Here is a 21432-nt window from a genome sequence, read left to right on the forward strand (position 1 = left end):
AGCTGAGGACGTCCTAAAACGTACACCATGCTAGCCGAGTTTTAAGATGCAAAGTTCAAAGGCCTGGTAGAACTGAAGCTTGGAGTTCTGAGGCTCCTAGATAATTTTTGGTATTTAACTAGGCAAGTCAGATAATTAAGAACAAATTCTTACTTTTAATGACGGCCTAGGAACAGTGGGTTAACTGCCTTGTTCAGGGGTAGAATGACAGATTTTTTACCTTGTCAACTCGGGGATTTGATCTTGCAACCTTTCGGTTACTAGTCCAACACTCTAACCACTAGGCTACCTGCCTCCCCTCTAACCACTAGGCTACCTGCTGCCCTAACCACTAGGCTACCTGCCGCCCCTCTAACCACTAGGCTACCTGCCGCCCCTCTAACCACTAGGCTACCTGCCGCCCCTCTAACCACTAGGCTACCTGCCGCCCCGCTAACCACTAGGCTACCTGCCTCCCCCCTCTAACCACTAGGCTACCTGCCTCCCCTCTAACCACTAGGCTACCTGCCGCCCCTCTAACCACTAGGCTACCTGCCCCCTCTAACCACTACGCTACCTGCCTCCCATCTAACCACTAGGCTACCTGCCTCCCCTTCTAACCACTAGGCTACCTGCCGCCCCTCTAACCACTAGGCCACCTGCCGCCCCTCTAACCACTAGGCCACCTGCCTCCCCCCTCTAACCACTAGGCTACCTGCCGCCCCTCTAACCACTAGGCTACCTGCCTCCCCCCTCTAACCACTAGGCTACCTGCCGCCCCTCTAACCACTAGGCCACCTGCCGCCCCTCTAACCACTAGGTGTAATATCTCAGTATGTAGTTGGTGTAATATCTCAGTATGTAGTTGGTGTAGTATCTCAGTATGTAGTTGGTGTAATATCTCAGTATCTCAGTATGTAGTTGGTGTAGTATCTCAGTATCTCAGTATGTAGTTGGTGTAATATCTCAGTATCTCAGTATGTAGTTGGTGTAATATCTCAGTATCTCGGTATGTAGTTGGTGTAATATCTCAGTATGTAGTTGGTGTAATATCTCAGTATGTTGTTGGTGTAATATCTCAGTATCTCAGTATGTTGTTGGTGTAATATCTCAGTATGTAGTTGGTGTAATATCTCAGTATCTCAGTATGTAGTTGGTGTAATATCTCAGTATCTCAGTATGTAGTTGGTGTAATATCTCAGTATCTCAGTATGTGTTCTTACCAGTATCCTGTTAGTGTAGTATATAGCGTGATAGGTTCTTACCAGTATCCTGTTAGTGTAGTATATAGCGTGGTAGGTTCTTACCAGTATCTTGGTGGTGTAGTATATAGCGTGATAGGTTCTTACCAGTATCTTGGTGGTGTAGTATATAGCGTGATAGGTTCTTACCAGTATCTTGGTGGTGTAGTATATAGCGTGGTAGGTTCTTACCAGTATCTTGGTGGTGTAGTATATAGGGTGATAGGTTCTTACCAAGTATCTTGTTGGTGTAGTATATAGCGTAGTAGGTTCTTACCAGTATCTTGGTGGTGTAGTATATAGCGTGGTAGGTTCTTACCAGTATCTTGGTGGTGTACGCGCTGTTGAGGGAGATGGCGTTGACAAGGATATCCAGAGACTTAACAGACAGAAGTCCAGGGTCTGGTATCTCCTTGTAGTGGACGTCCCCCACGTAGCACGCCACGGCCGTCATGCGGTTGGTGGTCAACGTGCCGGTCTTGTCGGAGCAGATGGCCGTGGCGTTACCCATCGTCTCACATGCATCAAGGTGGCGAACCAGGTTATTATCTTTCATCATTTTCTGAGGATGAAATATCAAACCGTGTTGTTGGAGGTTTTAGCCTTGTTTCAATTCAATATATATTTAGTTATTACAGCTGCAACACATTAGATACTTGTTATTAGAGCTGCAACAGATCAGATACTAGTTATTAGAGCTGCAACACATTAGATACTAGTTATTACAGCTGCAACACATTAGATACCAGTTATTAGAGCTGCAACAGGTCAGATACTAGTTATTAGAGCTGCAACACATTGGATACTAGTTATTAGAGCTGCAACAGATCAGATATTAGTTATTAGAGCTGCAACAGATCAGATACTAGTTATTAGAGCTGCAACACTTTAGATAATATATTTTTTAAGTAGTAGTGGAAGTTTGCCCCAAAAATATATATTTTATTTTCTATATAATGATAAATAGTTTGATTTTCTTTCTCTACCTTGAGAGAGTTGGAGATGGAGCCGACCAGTGTGTGTGTGTGTGTGTGTGTGTGTGTGTGTGTGTGTGTGTGTGTGTGTGTGTGTGTGTACCTTGACAGAGTAGGCCAGGGAGATGGTGACGGCCAGGGGCAGCCCCTCGGGTACAGCCACCACCAGCACGGTGACACCGATGATGAAGAACTTGACAAAGTACTGGACGTAGATGGGGGTACACTCCGTCAGCCACGGCCTCTTCTGCAGGACAAAGTTGTCCACAGCAAAGTACAGCACCAGGATGATCACTGTGATGGCTGACATCACCAGACCTGGACAAGGAAATGGCTGCTTTTTACTTTACTTGTGAACAGATGAAAGTGCGAGATGCCTGGCTTGTTTTGACTCATATGATAGCAAATATTTATTTAAACTTTTATCTTTAGAAATCAACAGCACAGCAGCCACTACTTGTGAACAACAGATTTATTTATGTGATTTGATTTTTTGCATTCCATATCCACTTCTAAATTTCCTTCTGTGATCTGGTAATCTCCATATTCCATCTCAGAACGTCATAATCTCCATATTCCATCTCAGAACGTCATAATCTCCATATTCCATCTCAGAACGTCATAATCTCCATATTCCATCTCAGAACGTCATAATCTCCATATTCCGTCTCAGAACGTCATAATCTCCATATTCCATCTCAGAACGTCATAATCTCCATATTCCATCTCAGAACGTCATAATCTCCATATTCCATCTCAGAACGTCATAATCTCCATATTCCATCTCAGAACGTCATAATCTCCATATTCCATCTCAGAACGTCATAATCTCCATTATATCTGGCACATAGAGATACGTTATGGATCATATATACAGTGTGTTCGGAAAGTATTGACATTTTAGCATATTTATAAAAAAGAAAATTGAAAAAAGACCCTTTACTCAGTACTTTGGCAGGGATTACAGCCATAAGTCTTCTTGACACTATAAGCTTGGCACACCTGTATTTGGGGAGTTTCTCCCATTCTTCACTACAGATCCTCTCAAGCTCTGTCAGGTTGGATGGGGAGGGTCGCTGCACAGCTTTTTTCAGGTCTCTCCAGAGATGTTCGATCGGGTTCAAGTCCAGGCTCTGGCTGGGCCACTCAAGGACATTCAGAGACTTGTCCCAAAGCCACACCTGCATTGTCTTGGCTGTGTATTTAGAGTCGTTGTCCGGTTTGAAAGGGAACCTTCGCCCCAGTCTGAGGTCCTGAGCATTCTGGAGCAGGGTTTCATCAAGGATCTCTGTACTTTGCTTCGTTCATCTTTCCCCCGATCCTGACTAGTCTCCCAGTCCCTGCCACTGAAAAACATCCTCGCAGCATGATGCTGCCACCACCATGCTTCACCATAGGGATGGGGCCAGGTTTCCTCCAGATGTGACATTTGGCATTCAGGCTAAAGAGTTCAATATTGGTTTCATCAGATCAGAGAATCTTGTTTCTCATGGTCTGAGAGTCCTTTGGGTGCCTTTTGGCAAACTCCAAGCGGGCTGTCATGTGTCTTTTACTGAGGAGTGGCTTCCGTCTGGCCACTCTACCATAAATACCTGATTGGTGGAGTGCTGCAGAGATGGTTGTCCCATCGGGTTCTTGGTCACCTCCCTGACCAAGGCCCTATCGAGTGATTTGGCACTCGATATATATATATGATAAATCAAATATATATGATTTAATCATATTGATTGATCTTCCGTACCTGCTTTGCCAATCTGAACAGCCAGCTTGGTCAGTTTCCCCTGGAGGACAGACTTCTCCTTCTTGGAGACGTTTGCTTTCTTCTTCTCCTCCTTCTCCTCCATCTCTCCTCCCTCGGCGCTCTTCAGAGGCTGCATCTCCATAGCAGCCGCTCCGTCCTGTTTCTTCACTGAAACAACCACAGGAACACAAAGACAGGAGATTATTATGGGATGTCACTGGGGTCTGTTCTATTTAGCAAGGACCCCAATTTAGGTCGAGTCCTGTGGCCAATGCTTTAGGAAAGACCCCAACTTAGATCGAGTCCTGTGGCCTATGCTGTAGGAAAGACCCCAACTTAGATCGATTCCTGTGGCCTATGCTGTAGGAAAGACCCCAACTTAGATCGATTCCTGTGGCCTATGCTGTAGGAAAAACCCCAACTTAGATCGAGTCCTATGGCCTATGCTGTAGGAAAGACCCCAACTTAGATCGAGTCCTGTGGCCTATGCTGTAGGAAAGACCCCAACTTAGATCGAGTCCTGTGGCCTATGCTGTAGGAAAGACCCCAACTTAGATCGAGTCCTGTGGCCTATGCTGTAGGAAAAACCCCAACTTAGATCGAGTCCTGTGGCCTATGCTGTAGGAAAGACCCCAACTTAGATCGAGTCCTGTGGCCTATGCTGTAGGAAAGACCCCAACTTAGATCGAGTCCTGTGGCCTATGTTGTAGGAAAGACCCCAACTTAGATCGAGTCCTGTGGCCTATGCTGTAGGAAAACCCCAACTTAGATCGAGTCCTGTGGCCTATGCTGTAGGAAAGACCCCAACTTAGATCGAGTCCTGTGGCCTATGCTGTAGGAAAGACCCCAACTTAGATCGAGTCCTGTGGCCTATGCTGTAGGAAAGACCCCAACTTAGATCGAGTCCTGTGGCCTATGCTGTAGGAAAGACCCCAACTTAGATCGAGTCCTGTGGCCTATGCTGTAGGAAAGACCCCAACTTAGATCGAGTCCTGTGACCTATGCTGTAGGAAAGACCCCAACTTAGATCGAGTCCTGTGGCCTATGCTGTAGGAAAGACCCCAACTTAGATCGAGTCCTGTGGCCTATGCTGTAGGAAAAACCCCAACTTAGATCGAGTCCTGTGGCCTATGCTGTAGGAAAGACCCCAACTTAGATCGAGTCCTGTGGCCTATGCTGTAGGAAAGACCCCAACTTAGATCGAGTCCTGTGGCCTATGCTGTAGGAAAGACCCCAACTTAGATCGAGTCCTGTGGCCTATGCTGTAGGAAAACCCCAACTTAGATCGAGTCCTGTGGCCTATGCTGTAGGAAAGACCCCAACTTAGATCGAGTCCTGTGGCCTATGCTGTAGGAAAGACCCCAACTTAGATCGAGTCCTGTGGCCTATGCTGTAGGAAAGACCCCAACTTAGATCGAGTCCTGTGGCCTATGCTGTAGGAAAGACCCCAACTTAGATCGAGTCCTGTGGCCTATGCTGTAGGAAAGACCCCAACTTAGATCGAGTCCTGTGGCCTATGCTGTAGGAAAGACCCCAACTTAGATCGAGTCCTGTGGCCTATGCTGTAGGAAAGACCCCAACTTAGATCGAGTCCTGTGGCCTATGCTGTAGGAAAGACCCCAACTTAGATCGAGTCCTGTGGCCTATGCTGTAGGAAAGACCCCAACTTAGATCGAGTCCTGTGACCTATGCTGTAGGAAAGACCCCAACTTAGATCGAGTCCTGTGGCCTATGCTGTAGGAAAGACCCCAACTTAGATCGAGTCCTGTGGCCTATGCTGTAGGAAAAACCCCAACTTAGATCGAGTCCTGTGGCCTATGCTGTAGGAAAGACCCCAACTTAGATCGAGTCCTGTGGCCTATGCTGTAGGAAAGACCCCAACTTAGATCGAGTCCTGTGGCCTATGCTGTAGGAAAGACCCCAACTTAGATCGAGTCCTGTGGCCTATGCTGTAGGAAAGACCCCAACTTAGATCGAGTCCTGTGGCCTATGCTGTAGGAAAGACCCCAACTTAGATCGAGTCCTGTGGCCTATGCTGTAGGAAAGACCCCAACTTAGATCGATTACATCCATTGAAGTAAAACACGTTATGGAAACCAGTGATGCTCTAAGCGCTGCCCAACAGAGACAGTGGTTGGTACGTATCTTCTCTTCGATACGTTGATATTTTTTAACCAGCTTTTAACCTCTCACCACAACTGTCTGAAGAAGTCCTCATTCTAGTTAACTGAACTAGTCAGGGGGGAAAAAAACATGTGTAGGTCAACATTTTAATGTTTTACATTTCAAATAACATCAAAACATCAAAAGAGTTTGAAAGAGAATTGCTGTTAAAAGGTTCAGGGAATGTCATCCTTTGGATCCGGTGTAAGGCAAGAACAAAATGCTGTTCTCAGCAGGTTAAGAAACATTGTTGTCCAAGGTTAAAAGGATACAGCTCACAACAGTCAATCAACATCCTTCCCTAAAGTCATTAAATGTATGTGTTCTTTGTTTTTAATTAATAATTTGAATTTTCACAAATTTATCCGCGTGTATTATTCCCTTCAGGAGAGAACGATTTGCCCTTGGTTACATCATCACGGTACAATGTAAAGCACTTTGAGCCCTGTACAGAGAGAGCCCTGTACAGAGAAAGCCCTGTACAGAGAAAGCCCTGTACAGAGAGAGCCCTGTACAGAGAGAGCCCTGTACAGAGAAAGCCCTGTACAGAGAAAGCCCTGTACAGAGAAAGCCCCGTACAGAGAGAGCCCTGTACAGAGAGAGCCCTGTACAGAGAAAGCCCTGTACAGAGAAAGCCCTGTACAGAGAGAGCCCTGTAGGAATGCAAACTATTATGAACATAACTTCTAAGTACATTAAGTTTCTGCTAGCAGGAAAACCTTCAAGATGAACACTATTTTAACAAAGAATAGTGTTAGTGGAACAACCTCCGGGCAGACTGACCTCTAAGAAAGAAAGAAAGAAAGAAAGAAAGAAAGAAAGAGAGAGAGAGAGAGAGAGAGAGCAAGAGAAATTTGAGAGAGAAAGAGAGAGCAAGAGAAATTTGAGAGAGAGCAAGAGAGAGCAAGAGAAATTTGAGAGAGAGCAAGAGAGAGAGAGAGAAATTTGAGAGAGAGAAAGAGAGAGAGAGAGCAAGAGAGAGAGAGAGAGAGAGAGAGACAAAGACAGAGCAAGAGAGATGAGAGATGAGAGAGAGACCTTGAGACATGCTCATATAGAGCTGAGACAACACTGGGGACACAACACTGCAGCCCGTGACAACAACACTGGGGACACAAGACATCAGGCTGAATGGACGTTTACATGTCAGAAGTATGTTAGAGACGTTAAGGGAATGTTAGAGGATCGTTAGAGCTGGGGTTGCAAAATGATGATAACTTTCCCCAAATTCCCAAATTCCAGGTTTTCCAGGAAATGAATATTCCCAGAATCAGAAGGGAATAGGCATGAAATCCGGACATTTTCAACCAGGATTTCTGGAAAGCTGGGATTTTTTTGTGTGGGGGGTTCGGGGCGGGGGAGTTACCGGAAATTTGCATCCCTAATTAGAGCACAAACCAAAACTATGGGGGGGAGGGGAAAGTTGAAAATAGGTTACCTTTAGTCTGGTTGTTCTCCATATTGTCATCCTGTATTTGACCTACGATGGAGACATACGAGACACAGAACAATAAGAACCGACAATAAAACAAAACACACAATCAAAACGCCAGGACATTACAGTGAAATAAAAACTGAAAAGGAAGACAGAAAAAGAATGAATATTTATTTAACATCGTCATTGACAGTCACATACATTACAGAAAAGGTGCTTCTTAATGAGGTGAAGCTCTACTGCTAATTTCTAATTTACAAGCTAACGAAATGTCGTGTTTTCGCCTGGGCTTGCTAGTGACTATTAGAAATAATGTCAATCAAAATAGATCATTGATAATAAAACTAGATTTTGCAAATAATGTGACTATGTAGTAAATATTTATCCTAGCGCTTGTGCTAAACGATGAACTGACATTTCAGGTTTTTTGAGAGGGGGGTTATTAAACAACTAATTGAGTGACGTCGATTCGTTTACTTGAATTCCATGTATCTATTGTGAGCCCAATGCGCTGTTTCTCTAGAGAGAGAAATCCAATCATTCACGACATAAATCAAATCAACAACTTTGTGGGATGCTGTGCTGTCGTTTCCATGAAGCAAATATTCAACCTGGTTCAGCGTGGAAACGTGGTAATAATAATCCATTGTACTGTAGTTCCCCCCCCCCGGCTCAGACGAATCAGAGAGGAAGAGGCGAAGCGAAAGGTTTAATTCTCGCCAAAAATCTGTCCAAAACAAGCCCGATGCGTTTTTCCATGGGTTTATTTTGGACCTAAACTTGTCGCCCGCCTTTGGAACAACGACTCATTGTTGGGGCGAAGCCATGAGTATCTCGTCATTATATACAGATCTCTGGACTGATAGACTTTTACACCTGCTACGTTAGGCTACATACACACAGACCAGATAGACCGCATGACAGAGGAACCAACTAGAAATGTAAATAATAAACAGAATTTAAAACATTTTTCAAAAAATAATTATATAATATAATTGCAATTTTTTAAATACATTTTTTTTTATGTTCTGATAATTACTGATGTCCCCTTTAAGGATGGAGCACCCTTGATCATGCGCAGTATTGTTCTATGTTATTCTGGTACTAACTAGTTTGAGTAAATGTGAAGCTCCAGTTCAATTGCTTGTATTCAGAGTCTTTCTTATTACATAAATAAGTACGAAGTGTTAAGACAAAAACCATGTAAAACGCAGTAAAACGTTATGTTTGCCGTTTTTGTCTGTAGCTGTGTTGGATGAAAACAGTCCCATATAGACTTTTTCTGGATACTTCTATGATTTGCCGACAGTGATTTGAGCAAAATGCAACCATTGTTATTCGTTTATGATGAAACGAATGGTATTGTGTTTTAAGATGCTTTGCTAGACACGATCACTTGACATGTTCTACCGTACTTGAGTTACAACTACGAGACATACGCTATATCTCTGCTGCTCAGATTTCCTCGCTATCCGATTGGTTGTGGGTGCTTCGTTTTGAAGAGTGACTGCACAGACTTACAGGAAGTGACAATACTCACAGACTACAGGAAGTGACAAACTCACACACAGACTACGGGGAATTCCACACATCAACAGAACAAGAAAAGCCATTCGGATATTTCACGAGGTGTCAAGAAACAGATGCAGAAAATCACAGCGTTAACACACAACACGAGGTAAAGGAGAAACAAACACACGACCGACACAGAGCATGCAGTGTTACAGTAAAGTCAGAAGATCATGCAAGGTCAGACTGAGGGAGGAAAGGAATTGAAGTGAAGGAATTGAACGCTGGAGAGAAAAATACTACTGGACTACTTGCCATCCAGAGGCCTGATAGACTACAGGGGTCTGATAGACTACTGGACTACCTGCCATCCAGAGGCCTGATAGACTACAGGGGTCTGATAGACTACTGGACTACAGGGGTCTGATAGACTACTGGACTACAGGGGTCTGATAGACTACAGGGGTCTGATAGAGTACTGGACTACAGGGGTCTGATAGACTACAGGACTACTGGGGTCTGATAGACTACAGGACTACTGGGGTCTGATAGACTACTGGACTACAGGGGTCTGATAGACTACTGGACTACAAGGGTCTGATAGACTACAGGACTACAGGGGTCTGATAGACTACATGGGGTCTGATAGACTACTGGACTACAGGGGCCTGATAGACTACAGGGGTCTGATAGACTACTGGACTACAGGGGTCTGATAGACTACATGATTCTGATAGACTACAGGGGTCTGATAGACTACAGGACTACAGGGGTCTGATAGACTACAGGGGTCTGATAGACTACAGGACTACAGGGGTCTGATAGACTACAGGGACCTGATAGACTACAGGACTACCGGGGCCTGATAGACTACAGGACTACAGGGGCCTGATAGACTACAGGGGTCTGATAGACAACAGGACTACAGGGGTCTGATAGACTACAGGACTACCGGGGCCTGATTGACTACAGGACTACAGGGGTCTGATAGACTACAAGGGTCTGATAGACTACAGGGGTCTGATAGACTACAATGGTCTGATAGACTACAGGGGTCTGATAGACTACAAGGGTCTGATAGACTACAGGGATCTGATAGACTACGGGACTACAGGGGTCTGATAGACTACAGGGGTCTGATAGACTACATGATTCTGATAGACTACAGGGGTCTGATAGACTACAGGACTACAGGGGTCTGATAGACTACAGGGGTCTGATAGACTACAGGGGTCTGATAGACTACAGGGTCTGATAGACTACAGGACTGACAGGGTCTGATAGACTACTGGACTACAGGGCCTGATAGACTACAGGGTCTGATAGACTACAGGGGTCTGATAGACTACAGGACTACAGGGGTCTGATAGACTACAGGGGTCTGATAGACTACAGGACTACAGGGTCTGATAGACTACAGGGGTCTGATAGACTACATGATTCTGATAGACTACAGGGGTCTGATAGACTACAGGACTACAGGGGTCTGATAGACTACAGGGGTCTGATAGACTACAGGACTACCGGGGCCTGATAGACTACAGGGGTCTGATAGACAACAGGACTACAGGGGTCTGATAGACTACAGGACTACCGGGGCCTGATAGACTACAGGATACAGGGGTCTGATAGACTACAAGGGTCTGATAGACTACAGGGGTCTGATAGACTACAAGGGTCTGATAGACTACAGGGGTCTGATTACTACAAGGGTCTGACAGACTACAGGGATCTGATAGACTACGGGACTACAGGGGTCTGATAGACTACAGGGGTCTGATAGACTACAGGGGTCTGCTAGACTACAGGGGTCTGCTAGACTACAGGGGTCTGATAGACTACTGGACTACAAGGGTCTGATAGACTACTGGACTACAGGGCCTGATAGACTACTGGACTACAGGGTCTGATAGACTACTGGACTACAAGGGTCTGATAGACTACTGGACTACAGGGGCCTGATAGACTACTGGACTACAGGGGTCTGATAGACTACAGGACTACCGGGGCCTGATAGACTACAGGACTACAGGGGCCTGATAGACTACAGGGGTCTGATAGACTACAGGGGTCTGATAGACTACAAGGGTCTGATAGACTACAGGGATCTGATAGACTACGGGACTACAGGGGTCTGATAGACTACAGGACTACAGGGGTCTGATAGACTACAGGGGTCTGATAGACTACGGGACTACAGGGGTCTGATAGACTACAGGGGTCTGATAGACTACTGGACTACAAGGGTCTGATAGACTACTGGACTACAGGGGCCTGATAGACTACTGGACTACAAGGGTCTGATAGACTACTGGACTACAAGGGTCTGATAGACTACTGGACTACAGGGGCCTGATAGACTACTGGACTACAGGGGTCTGATAGACTACAGGACTACCGGGGCCTGATAGACTACAGGACTACAGGGGCCTGATAGACTACAGGGGTCTGATAGACAACAGGACTACAAGGGCCTGATAGACTACAGGATACAGGGGTCTGATAGACTACAAGGGTCTGATAGACTACAGGGGTCTGATAGACTACAAGGGTCTGATAGACTACAGGGATCTGATAGACTACGGGACTACAGGGGTCTGATAGACTACAGGGGTCTGATAGACTACAGGGGTCTGATAGACTACGGGACTACAGGGGTCTGATAGACTACAGGGGTCTGATAGACTACAGGGGTCTGATAGACTACGGGACTACAGGGGCCTGATAGACTACAGGGGTCTGATAGACTACTGGACTACAAGGGTCTGATAGACTACTGGACTACAGGGGCCTGATAGACTACTGGACTACAGGGGTCTGATAGACTACAGGACTACAGTGGTCTGATATACTACTGGACTACAGGGGTCTGATAGACTACTGGACTACAGTGGCCTGATAGACTACAGGGGTCTGATAGACTACAGGACTACAGGGGTCTGATAGACTACTGGACTACAGGGGTCTGATAGACTACTGGACTACAGGGGTCTGATAGACTACAGGACTACTGGGGTCTGATAGACTACTGGACTACAAGGGTCTGATAGACTACAGGACTACAGGGGTCTGATAGACTACAGGGATCTGATAGACTACAGGGATCTGATAGACTACAGGGGTCTGATAGACTACAGGGGTCTGATAGACTACAGGACTACAGGGTCTGATAGACTACAGGGATCTGATAGACTACAGGGGTCTGATAGACTACAGGGATCTGATAGACTACTAGGGTCTGATAGACTACAGGGATCTGATAGACTACAGGGATCTGATAGACTATAGGGGTCTGATAGACTACTGGACTACAGGGGTCTGATAGACTACAGGACTACAGGGGTCTGATAGACTACAGGGGTCTGATAGACTACAGGGGTCTGATAGACTACAGGGATCTGATAGACTACAGGGGTCTGATAGACTACTGGACTACAGGGGTCTGATAGACTACAGGACTACAGGGGTCTGATAGACTACAGGGGTCTGATAGACTACAGGACTACAGGGGTCTGATAGACTACTGGACTACAAGGGTCTGATAGACTACAGGACTACAGGGGTCTGATAGACTACAGGGATCTGATAGACTACAGGGGTCTGATAGACTACTGGACTACAAGGGTCTGATAGACTACAGGACTACAGGGGTCTGATAGACTACAGGGGTCTGATAGACTACTAGGGTAGTCGTGACTGGGCAAACATACACATGTCGTTTTTATATCTCATGTGAATTCATTTACTATATGTCATTTTTTTTTACCCTTTTAATTTCAAGGTACACCTTACCACCAAATTATTGTACCAAAACTATCTGTCCAAATGTAAACATTGAATACCTTGGTGCATATTACTAAAAGGGAAAAACTCTTATCAAGTGAGCATCGTCCTGCATATCTATAACCATCTGTATCAGACTGTTTCTTTCTCAGTCGGTATAATGGCCATGTCTATTCAGTTCATTTCAACCACAATATCAGATCCACTTCCCTCCCAGAGGACACAACGAGGCAGCTGAAATTGGACAATTGACCTCATTCAGTGCAGAGAGACAGGTCAGGACCGTAGGGTGAGAGATAGACAGTCTTGGGGGGGGGTGAGCACCAGACAGTATACAACACGATGGATGCATCCCAAAAGGCAGCCTATTCCCTATATAGTGCACTACTAGGTTTCCCTAAGGGTCCTGTTCAAAAGTAGTGCACTATATAGAGAATAGGGTGGCATTTAGGATGTAGATACCGGGGGGGGTAGATTAATCACCAGACAGTATACAACACGATGGATGCATCCCGAAAGGCAGCCTATTCCCTATATATAGTGCACTACTAGGTTTCCCTAAGGGTCCTGTTCAAAAGTAGTGCACTACATAGAGAATAGGGTGGCATTTAGGATGTAGATACCGGGGAGAGGGGGGGGTAGATTAATCTACTTCTGATATCAGTCACAGAAAAATAGTAATCGACTATGTCACCTGCCCTGAGAACAACTAGTAATCCTTTCTGAGGAACATTTAGACCCCACACCTTCCATGATAATAATGACATGCAAGTCGTGACTGGCAAGCAGCAAACCCCCCAACCTTCTTCAACACATATCTCACCGAACGTCTCTGTATTAAACACATGTCCCACCTCCAACGCAACCGGATCATCCCTCACTACCTACTTACTAAATCATTTAGATTTTCTATTGAACTTTTTCTCTATTTTGGATGTATTGTGGTATTACTACTCAGTCATTCAACCAAAACAAACTGAAAGCAAGAAAAGGAGGAAGACAGAAAGGAAATGAAGACTGTTCCACAACCTCAGGAAAAGAAGAAACGTGCATTTAAAGGAGAGAAGGTGAAAGGTACAGGAACAAGAGAGTGGGAATATAGGGAGGAGGAGGAGGAGGAGGAGGAGGAGGAGGAGGAAAAGGAGGTGGAAGAGGAGGAGGTGGAGGAGGAGGAGGAAAAGGAGGTGGAGGAGGAGGAGGTGGAAGAGGAGGAGGTGGAGGTGGAGGTGGAGGGTACAGGAACAAGAGAGTGGGAATATAGGGAGGAGGAGGTGGAGGAGGAGGTGGAGGTGGAGGGTACAGGAACAAGAGAGTGGGAATATAGGGAGGAGGAGGTGGAGGAGGAGGAGGAGGAGGAAAAGGAGGTGGAGGAGGATGAGGTGGAAGAGGAGGCGGTGGTGGAGGAGGTGGAGGTGGTGGGTACAGGAACAACAGAGTGGGAATATAGGGAGGAGGAGGAGGAGGTGGTGGAGGTGGAGGTGGAGGGTACAGGAACAAGAGAGTGGGAATATAGGGAGGTGGAGGTGGAGGAGGTGGAGGTGGAAGAGGAGGAGGTGATGGAGGAGGTGGAAGAGGAGGAGGTGGAAAAGAGGAAAAGGTGGTGGAGGAGGTGGAAGAGGAGGAGGTGGAGGAGGAGGAGGAGGTGGAAGAGGAGGAGGTGGTGGAGGAGGAGGAGGAGGAGGAGGTGGAGGTAGAGGAGGAGAGTGGAAGAGGAGGTGGTGGAGGAGGAGAAGGTGGAGGTAGAGGATGTCGAAGAAGAGGAGGTGGAGGAGGAAGAGGAGGTGGGGGAGGAGGAGGTGGAAGAGGAGGAGATGGAGGAGGTGGGGGAGGGGGAGGTGGAGGAGGGAGGAGAGTGGGCATATAGGGAGGAGGTGGAAGAGGGAGGAGGCAGTTGTACCCAGCGGGAGGGAGCAGGACAGGAAGGAGGTTCTGGTCAACCTACCATTGACTAGGCTGGCATTGCCAGGTGCAAAACCACCTGCAGCACCATCGGTGGCTATAGTTGCGATGGGGTGGGCAGAGGGATGGGGACAGTCTAGCAAGTAAATCATGGGTAAAAAAAGATGAGCAACAGTGAACCAAAAGAACATGGTTAAGAGCTTGAATAACAGGACCATCAGTTGGTGTTGCTACAGTTCCTATCAGGGTTTGGGGACAATCCCATTTCAATTCCAGCCAATTCAGGAAGTACACTGACATTTGAATTCCAATTCCGTTTCTCTGCTATTGCCTTTCAATAAGAACAATTTGGAATTGGAATTTGGTTCACTTTCTGAATTGACTGGAATTGAAATGGAACTGAGCCCAACACTCTGTTGTTTAAAACAGAGGAGGAATGGTACCCTTCAGGCAGAGCATTACAATTATAACGCTATATACTGTAAAACAGGGTATAACAACATAATAATAATGGAGAAACCAAATGAAAGGAACATGGAACACAATAATAATGAAGAAACCAAATGAAAGGAACATAGAACACAATAATAATAATGGAGAAACCAAATGAAAGGAACATAGAACACAATAATAATGGAGAAACCAAATGAAAGGAACATAGAACACAATAATAATGGAGAAACCAAATGAAAGGAACATGGAACACAATAATAATGAAGAAACCAAATGAAAGGAACATGAAGAAACCAAATGAAAGGAACATAGAACACAATAATAATGGAGAAACCAAATGAAAGGAACATAGAACACAATAATAATGAAGAAACCAAATGAAAGGAACATAGAAGACAATAATAATGGAGAAACCAAATGAAAGGAACATAGAAGACAATAATAATGGAGAAACCAAATGAAAGGAACATAGAACACAATAATAATGGAGAAACCAAATGAAAGGAACATAGAAGACAATAATAATGAAGAAACCAAATGAAAGGAACATGGAACACAATAATAATGAAGAAACCAAATGAAAGGAACATAGAACACAATAATAATGGATAATTATAATAATTATTATAACGGATAAGTAAGAGGTTTGACCAATTTCCCTCAACGAAAACCTCAAACAAGTGAAGAGACAAAAGGCTTGAGATCTAATCTGTCAGGTGTTTCTTTTTTTAACCAATAAGGTACGAGGAGCTTTGTGTGCATTGGGCCAATATACTAACGGCTAAAGGCTGTTCTAATGAACGACGCAACACAGAGTACAGCCTGAATAACACAGCCCTTTAGCCGTGGGATATTGACCACATACCACAAACCTCCCGAAGTGCCTTATTGCTCTTTATAAAAAAAATATATAAAAAAATAAAAAAAATAATAAATAAATTAAAAATAGAGCAGTATAATTAGAGCAGTAAACAAGTCATTTTGTGTCATACTCGTGGTATACGGTCTGATATACCACGGCTGTCAGCCAATCAGCATTGAGGGCTCGAACGACCCGGTTTATAAGGGACTATACACGGAGTATAACAAACATTAGGAACACCTGCGTAATATAGAGTCGGATTTCGAGGCTAATCAATCAATACGATCAATCCAATCTCAACCATGTTATTCATGTCATGTTATTGAGCAGCACATAAGTAATAAAATAAGTGTTAGAGCAGAAGAGCATTGTGGTTAAAACTGCTTGAATCAGGGTTGGGCTCAATTCCATCTCAATTCAGAATGTAAACCAAAATTCCCAATTCTACATTTTCCCAATTGAAAAGCATTGAAGAGAATTGGAATTTCAATGAAATTCTTCCTGAATTGACAGACGTTTAAATTGAATTGACCCCAAACCCTTGAATGTCAAATTCCAACAACGGTCAACATTCATCCAGACAGACATCTGTTGGAGGGAGAGGGGAAAAAAAACACACAGTTTAACGACTTCATCGATAACTTACTCAGCGGTGGAATTGGGAGGAGAGCTGAAAAATAAATGACATGTAATAAAAAGTTTTTTTTTTTCAATACTCAATATTTTTTTACATGTAAAAATGGGTTTTGAGTCATTTTTGTTCTTCAATTCCAATTCCTGCGCATAAAGCATCTGGATATATTATATTATATTACATATTACAAACTGAATACTGCACACTTCACAGTCCACATGGCCATACAGGGTCCACATGGCCCTGTGACCAGTAGTTACTACCTCTGTACAGGGTCCACATGGCCCTGTGACCAGTAGTTACTATCTCTGTACAGGGTCCACATGGCCCTGTTACCAGTAGTTACTACCTCCATACAGAGTCCACATGGCCCTGTTACCAGTAGTTACTACCTCTGTACAGGGTCCACATGGCCATACAGGGTCCACATGGCCCTGTGACCAGTAGTTACTACCTCCTCACAGGGTCCACATGGCCCTGTGACCAGTAGTTACTACCTCCATACAGAGTCCACATGGCCCTGTTACCAGTAGTTACTACCTCTGTACAGGGTCCACATGGCCATACAGGGTCCACGTGGCCCTGTTACCAGTAGTTACTACCTCTTTACAGGGTCCACATGGCCCTGTGACCAGTAGTTACTACCTCCTCACAGGGTCCACATGGCCCTGTGACCAGTAGTTACTACCTCCTCACAGGGTCCACATGGCCATACAGGGTCCACATGGCCCTGTTACCAGTAGTTACTACCTCCATACAGAGTCCACATGGCCCTGTTACCAGTAGTTACTACCTCTTTACAGGGTCCACATGGCCCTGTTACCAGTAGTTACTACCTCTGTACAGGGTCCACATGGCCCTGTTACCAGTAGTTACTACCTCTTTACAGGGTCCACATGGCCCTGTTACCAGTAGTTACTATCTCCTCACAGGGTCCACATGGCCCTGTGACCAGTAGTTACGACCTCCTCACAGGGTCCACATGGCTGATCAGTAGTTACTACAGGGTCCACATGGCCCTGTTACCAGTAGTTACTACCTCCATACAGAGTCCACATGGCCCTGTTACCAGTAGTTACTACCTCTTTACAGGGTCCACATGGCCCTGTTACCAGTAGTTACTACCTCTGTACAGGGTCCACATGGCCCTGTTACCAGTAGTTACTACCTCTTTACAGGGTCCACATGGCCCTGTTACCAGTAGTTACTACCTCCTCACAGGGTCCACATGGCCCTGTGACCAGTAGTTACGACCTCCATACAGAGTCCACATGGCCCTGTTACCAGTAGTTACTACCTCCATACAGAGTCCACATGGCCCTGTTACCAGTAGTTACTACCTCTGTACAGGGTCCACATGGCCATACAGGGTCCACATGGCCCTGTTACCAGTAGTTACTACCTCTTTACAGGGTCCACATGGCCCTGTGACCAGTAGTTACTACCTCTTTACAGGGTCCACATGGCCCTGTTACCAGTAGTTATTACCTCTTTACAGGGTCCACATGGCCCTGTTACCAGTAGTTACTATCTCTTTACAGGGTCCACATGGCCCTGTTACCAGTAGTTATTACCTCTTTACAGGGTCCACATGGCCCTGTTACCAGTAGTTACTACCTCTGTACAGGGTCCACATGGCCCTGTTACCAGTAGTTACTATCTCTTTACAGGGTCCACATGGCCCTGTTACCAGTAGTTACTACCTCCGTACAGGGTCCACATGGCCCTGTTACCAGTAGTTACTACCTCCATACAGAGTCCACATGGCCCTGTTACCAGTAGTTACTACCTCTGTACAGGGTCCACAGGCCAGTCCACATGGCCCTGTTACCAGTAGTTACTACCTCTGTACAGGGTCCACATGGCCCTGTTACCAGTAGTTACTACCTCTTTACAGGGTCCACATGGCCCTGTGACCAGTAGTTACTACCTCCTCACAGGGTCCACATGGCCCTGTGACCAGTAGTTACTATCTCCTCACAGGGTCCACATGGCCCTGTGACCAGTAGTTACTACCTCCTCACAGGGTCCACATGGCCCTGTGACCAGTAGTTACTACCTCCATACAGAGTCCACATGGCCCTGTTACCAGTAGTTACTACCTCCATACAGAGTCCACATGGCCCTGTTACCAGTAGTTACTACCTCTGTACAGGGTCCACATGGCCATACAGGGTCCACATGGCCCTGTTACCAGTAGTTACTACCTCTTTACAGGGTCCACATGGCCCTGTGACCAGTAGTTACTACCTCTTTACAGGGTCCACATGGCCCTGTTACCAGTAGTTATTACCTCTTTACAGGGTCCACATGGCCCTGTTACCAGTAGTTACTATCTCTTTACAGGGTCCACATGGCCCTGTTACCAGTAGTTATTACCTCTTTACAGGGTCCACATGGCCCTGTTACCAGTAGTTACTACCTCTTTACAGGGTCCACATGGCCCTGTTACCAGTAGTTACTACCTCTTTACAGGGTCCACATGGCCCTGTTACCAGTAGTTACTACCTCTTTACAGGGTCCACATGGCCCTGTTACCAGTAGTTACTACCTCCGTACAGGGTCCACATGGCCCTGTTACCAGTAGTTACTACCTCCATACAGAGTCCACATGGCCCTGTTACCAGTAGTTACTACCTCTGTACAGGGTCCACATGGCCATACAGGGTCCACATGGCCCTGTTACCAGTAGTTACTACCTCTGTACAGGGTCCACATGGCCATACAGGGTCCACGTGGCCCTGTTACCAGTAGTTACTACCTCTTTACAGGGTCCACATGGCCCTGTGACCAGTAGTTACTACCTCCTCACAGGGTCCACATGGCCCTGTGACCAGTAGTTACTACCTCCTCACAGGGTCCACATGGCCATACAGGGTCCACATGGCCCTGTTACCAGTAGTTACTACCTCCATACAGAGTCCACATGGCCCTGTTACCAGTAGTTACTACCTCTTTACAGGGTCCACATGGCCCTGTTACCAGTAGTTACGACCACCGTACAGAGTCCACATGGCCATACAGGGTCCACATGGCCCTGTGACCAGTAGTTACTACCTCCATACAGGGTCCACATGGCCATACAGGGTCCACATGGCCCTGTGACCAGTAGTTACTACCTCCTCACAGGGTCCACATGGCCCTGTGACCAGTAGTTACTACCTCCTCACAGGGTCCACATGGCCATACAGGGTCCACATGGCCCTGTTACCAGTAGTTACTACCTCTGTACAGGGTCCACATGGCCCTGTTACCAGTAGTTATTACCTCTTTACAGGGTCCACATGGCCCTGTGACCAGTAGTTACTATCTCCTCACAGGGTCCACATGGCCATACAGGGTCCACATGGCTCTGTGACCAGTAGTTATTACCTCCATACAGGGTCCACATGGCCCTGTTACCAGTAGTTACTAGGGTCCACATGGCCCTGTTACCAGTAGTTACTATCTCCTCACAGGGTCCACATGGCCATACAGGGTCCACATGGCCCTGTGACCAGTAGTTATTACCTCCGTACAGGGTCCACATGGCCCTGTTACCAGTAGTTACTACCTCTGTACAGGGTCCACATGGCCCTGTTACCAGTAGTTATTACCTCTGTACAGGGTCCACATGGCCATACAGGGTCCACATGGCCATACAGGGTCCACATGGCTCTGTGACCAGTAGTTATTACCTCCATACAGGGTCCACATGGCCCTGTTACCAGTAGTTACTACCTCTTTACAGGGTCCACATGGCCATACAGGGTCCACATGGCTCTGTGACCAGTAGTTATTACCTCCATACAGGGTCCACATGGCCCTGTTACCAGTAGTTACTACCTCTTTACAGGGTCCACATGGCCCTGTTACCAGTAGTTACTATCTCCTCACAGGGTCCACATGGCCATACAGGGTCCACATGGCCCTGTTACCAGTAGTTATTACCTCCGTACAGGGTCCACATGGCCCTGTGACCAGTAGTTATTACCTCCGTACAGGGTCCACATGGCCCTGTTACCAGTAGTTATTACCTCCGTTCCACATGGCCCTGTTACCAGTAGTTACTACCTCTTTACAGGGTCCACATGGCCCTGTTACCAGTAGTTACTACCTCTTTACAGGGTCCACATGGCCCTGTTACCAGTAGTTACTACCTCTTTACAGGGTCCACATGGCCCTGTTACCAGTAGTTATTACCTCTTTACAGGGTCCACATGGCCCTGTGACCAGTAGTTACTACCTCCGTACAGGGTCCACATGGCCCTGTTACCAGTAGTTACTACCTCCTCACAGGGTCCACATGGCCCTGTGACCAGTAGTTACTACCTCCTCACAGGGTCCACATGGCCATACAGGGTCCACATGGCCCTGTTACCAGTAGTTACTACCTCCATACAGAGTCCACATGGCCCTGTTACCAGTAGTTACTACCTCTTTACAGGGTCCACATGGCCCTGTTACCAGTAGTTACTACCTCCATACAGAGTCCACATGGCCCTGTTACCAGTAGTTACTACCTCTGTACAGGGTCCACATGGCCATACAGGGTCCACATGGCCCTGTTACCAGTAGTTACTACCTCTTTACAGGGTCCACATGGCCCTGTGACCAGTAGTTACTACCTCTTTACAGGGTCCACATGGCCCTGTTACCAGTAGTTACGACCACCGTACAGAGTCCACATGGCCATACAGGGTCCACATGGCCCTGTGACCAGTAGTTACTACCTCCATACAGGGTCCACATGGCCATACAGGGTCCACATGGCCCTGTG

At 46.2% G+C, this 21432-nt stretch overlaps 1 protein-coding gene across 1 annotated transcript in view; it reads right to left on the bottom strand.

Annotated features, from left to right (window-relative positions):
* Nucleotides 1-21432, bottom strand: part of LOC115124942 (plasma membrane calcium-transporting ATPase 2) — a 274814-nt gene that overhangs the window by 88885 nt on the left and 164497 nt on the right. The window contains exons 6-10 of the mRNA XM_065004521.1: nucleotides 14768-14860; nucleotides 7537-7578; nucleotides 3936-4103; nucleotides 2298-2512; nucleotides 1540-1782 (exon numbers count right to left, since the gene is read on the bottom strand). Of these exons, the coding sequence (XP_064860593.1) occupies nucleotides 1540-1782; nucleotides 2298-2512; nucleotides 3936-4103; nucleotides 7537-7578; nucleotides 14768-14860 (761 nt within the window). The remainder of the gene's footprint in view (nucleotides 1-1539; nucleotides 1783-2297; nucleotides 2513-3935; nucleotides 4104-7536; nucleotides 7579-14767; nucleotides 14861-21432) is intronic.

Source organism: Oncorhynchus nerka, linkage group LG2, assembly GCF_034236695.1.
Source record: "Oncorhynchus nerka isolate Pitt River linkage group LG2, Oner_Uvic_2.0, whole genome shotgun sequence".
NCBI lineage: Eukaryota > Metazoa > Chordata > Actinopteri > Salmoniformes > Salmonidae > Oncorhynchus > Oncorhynchus nerka.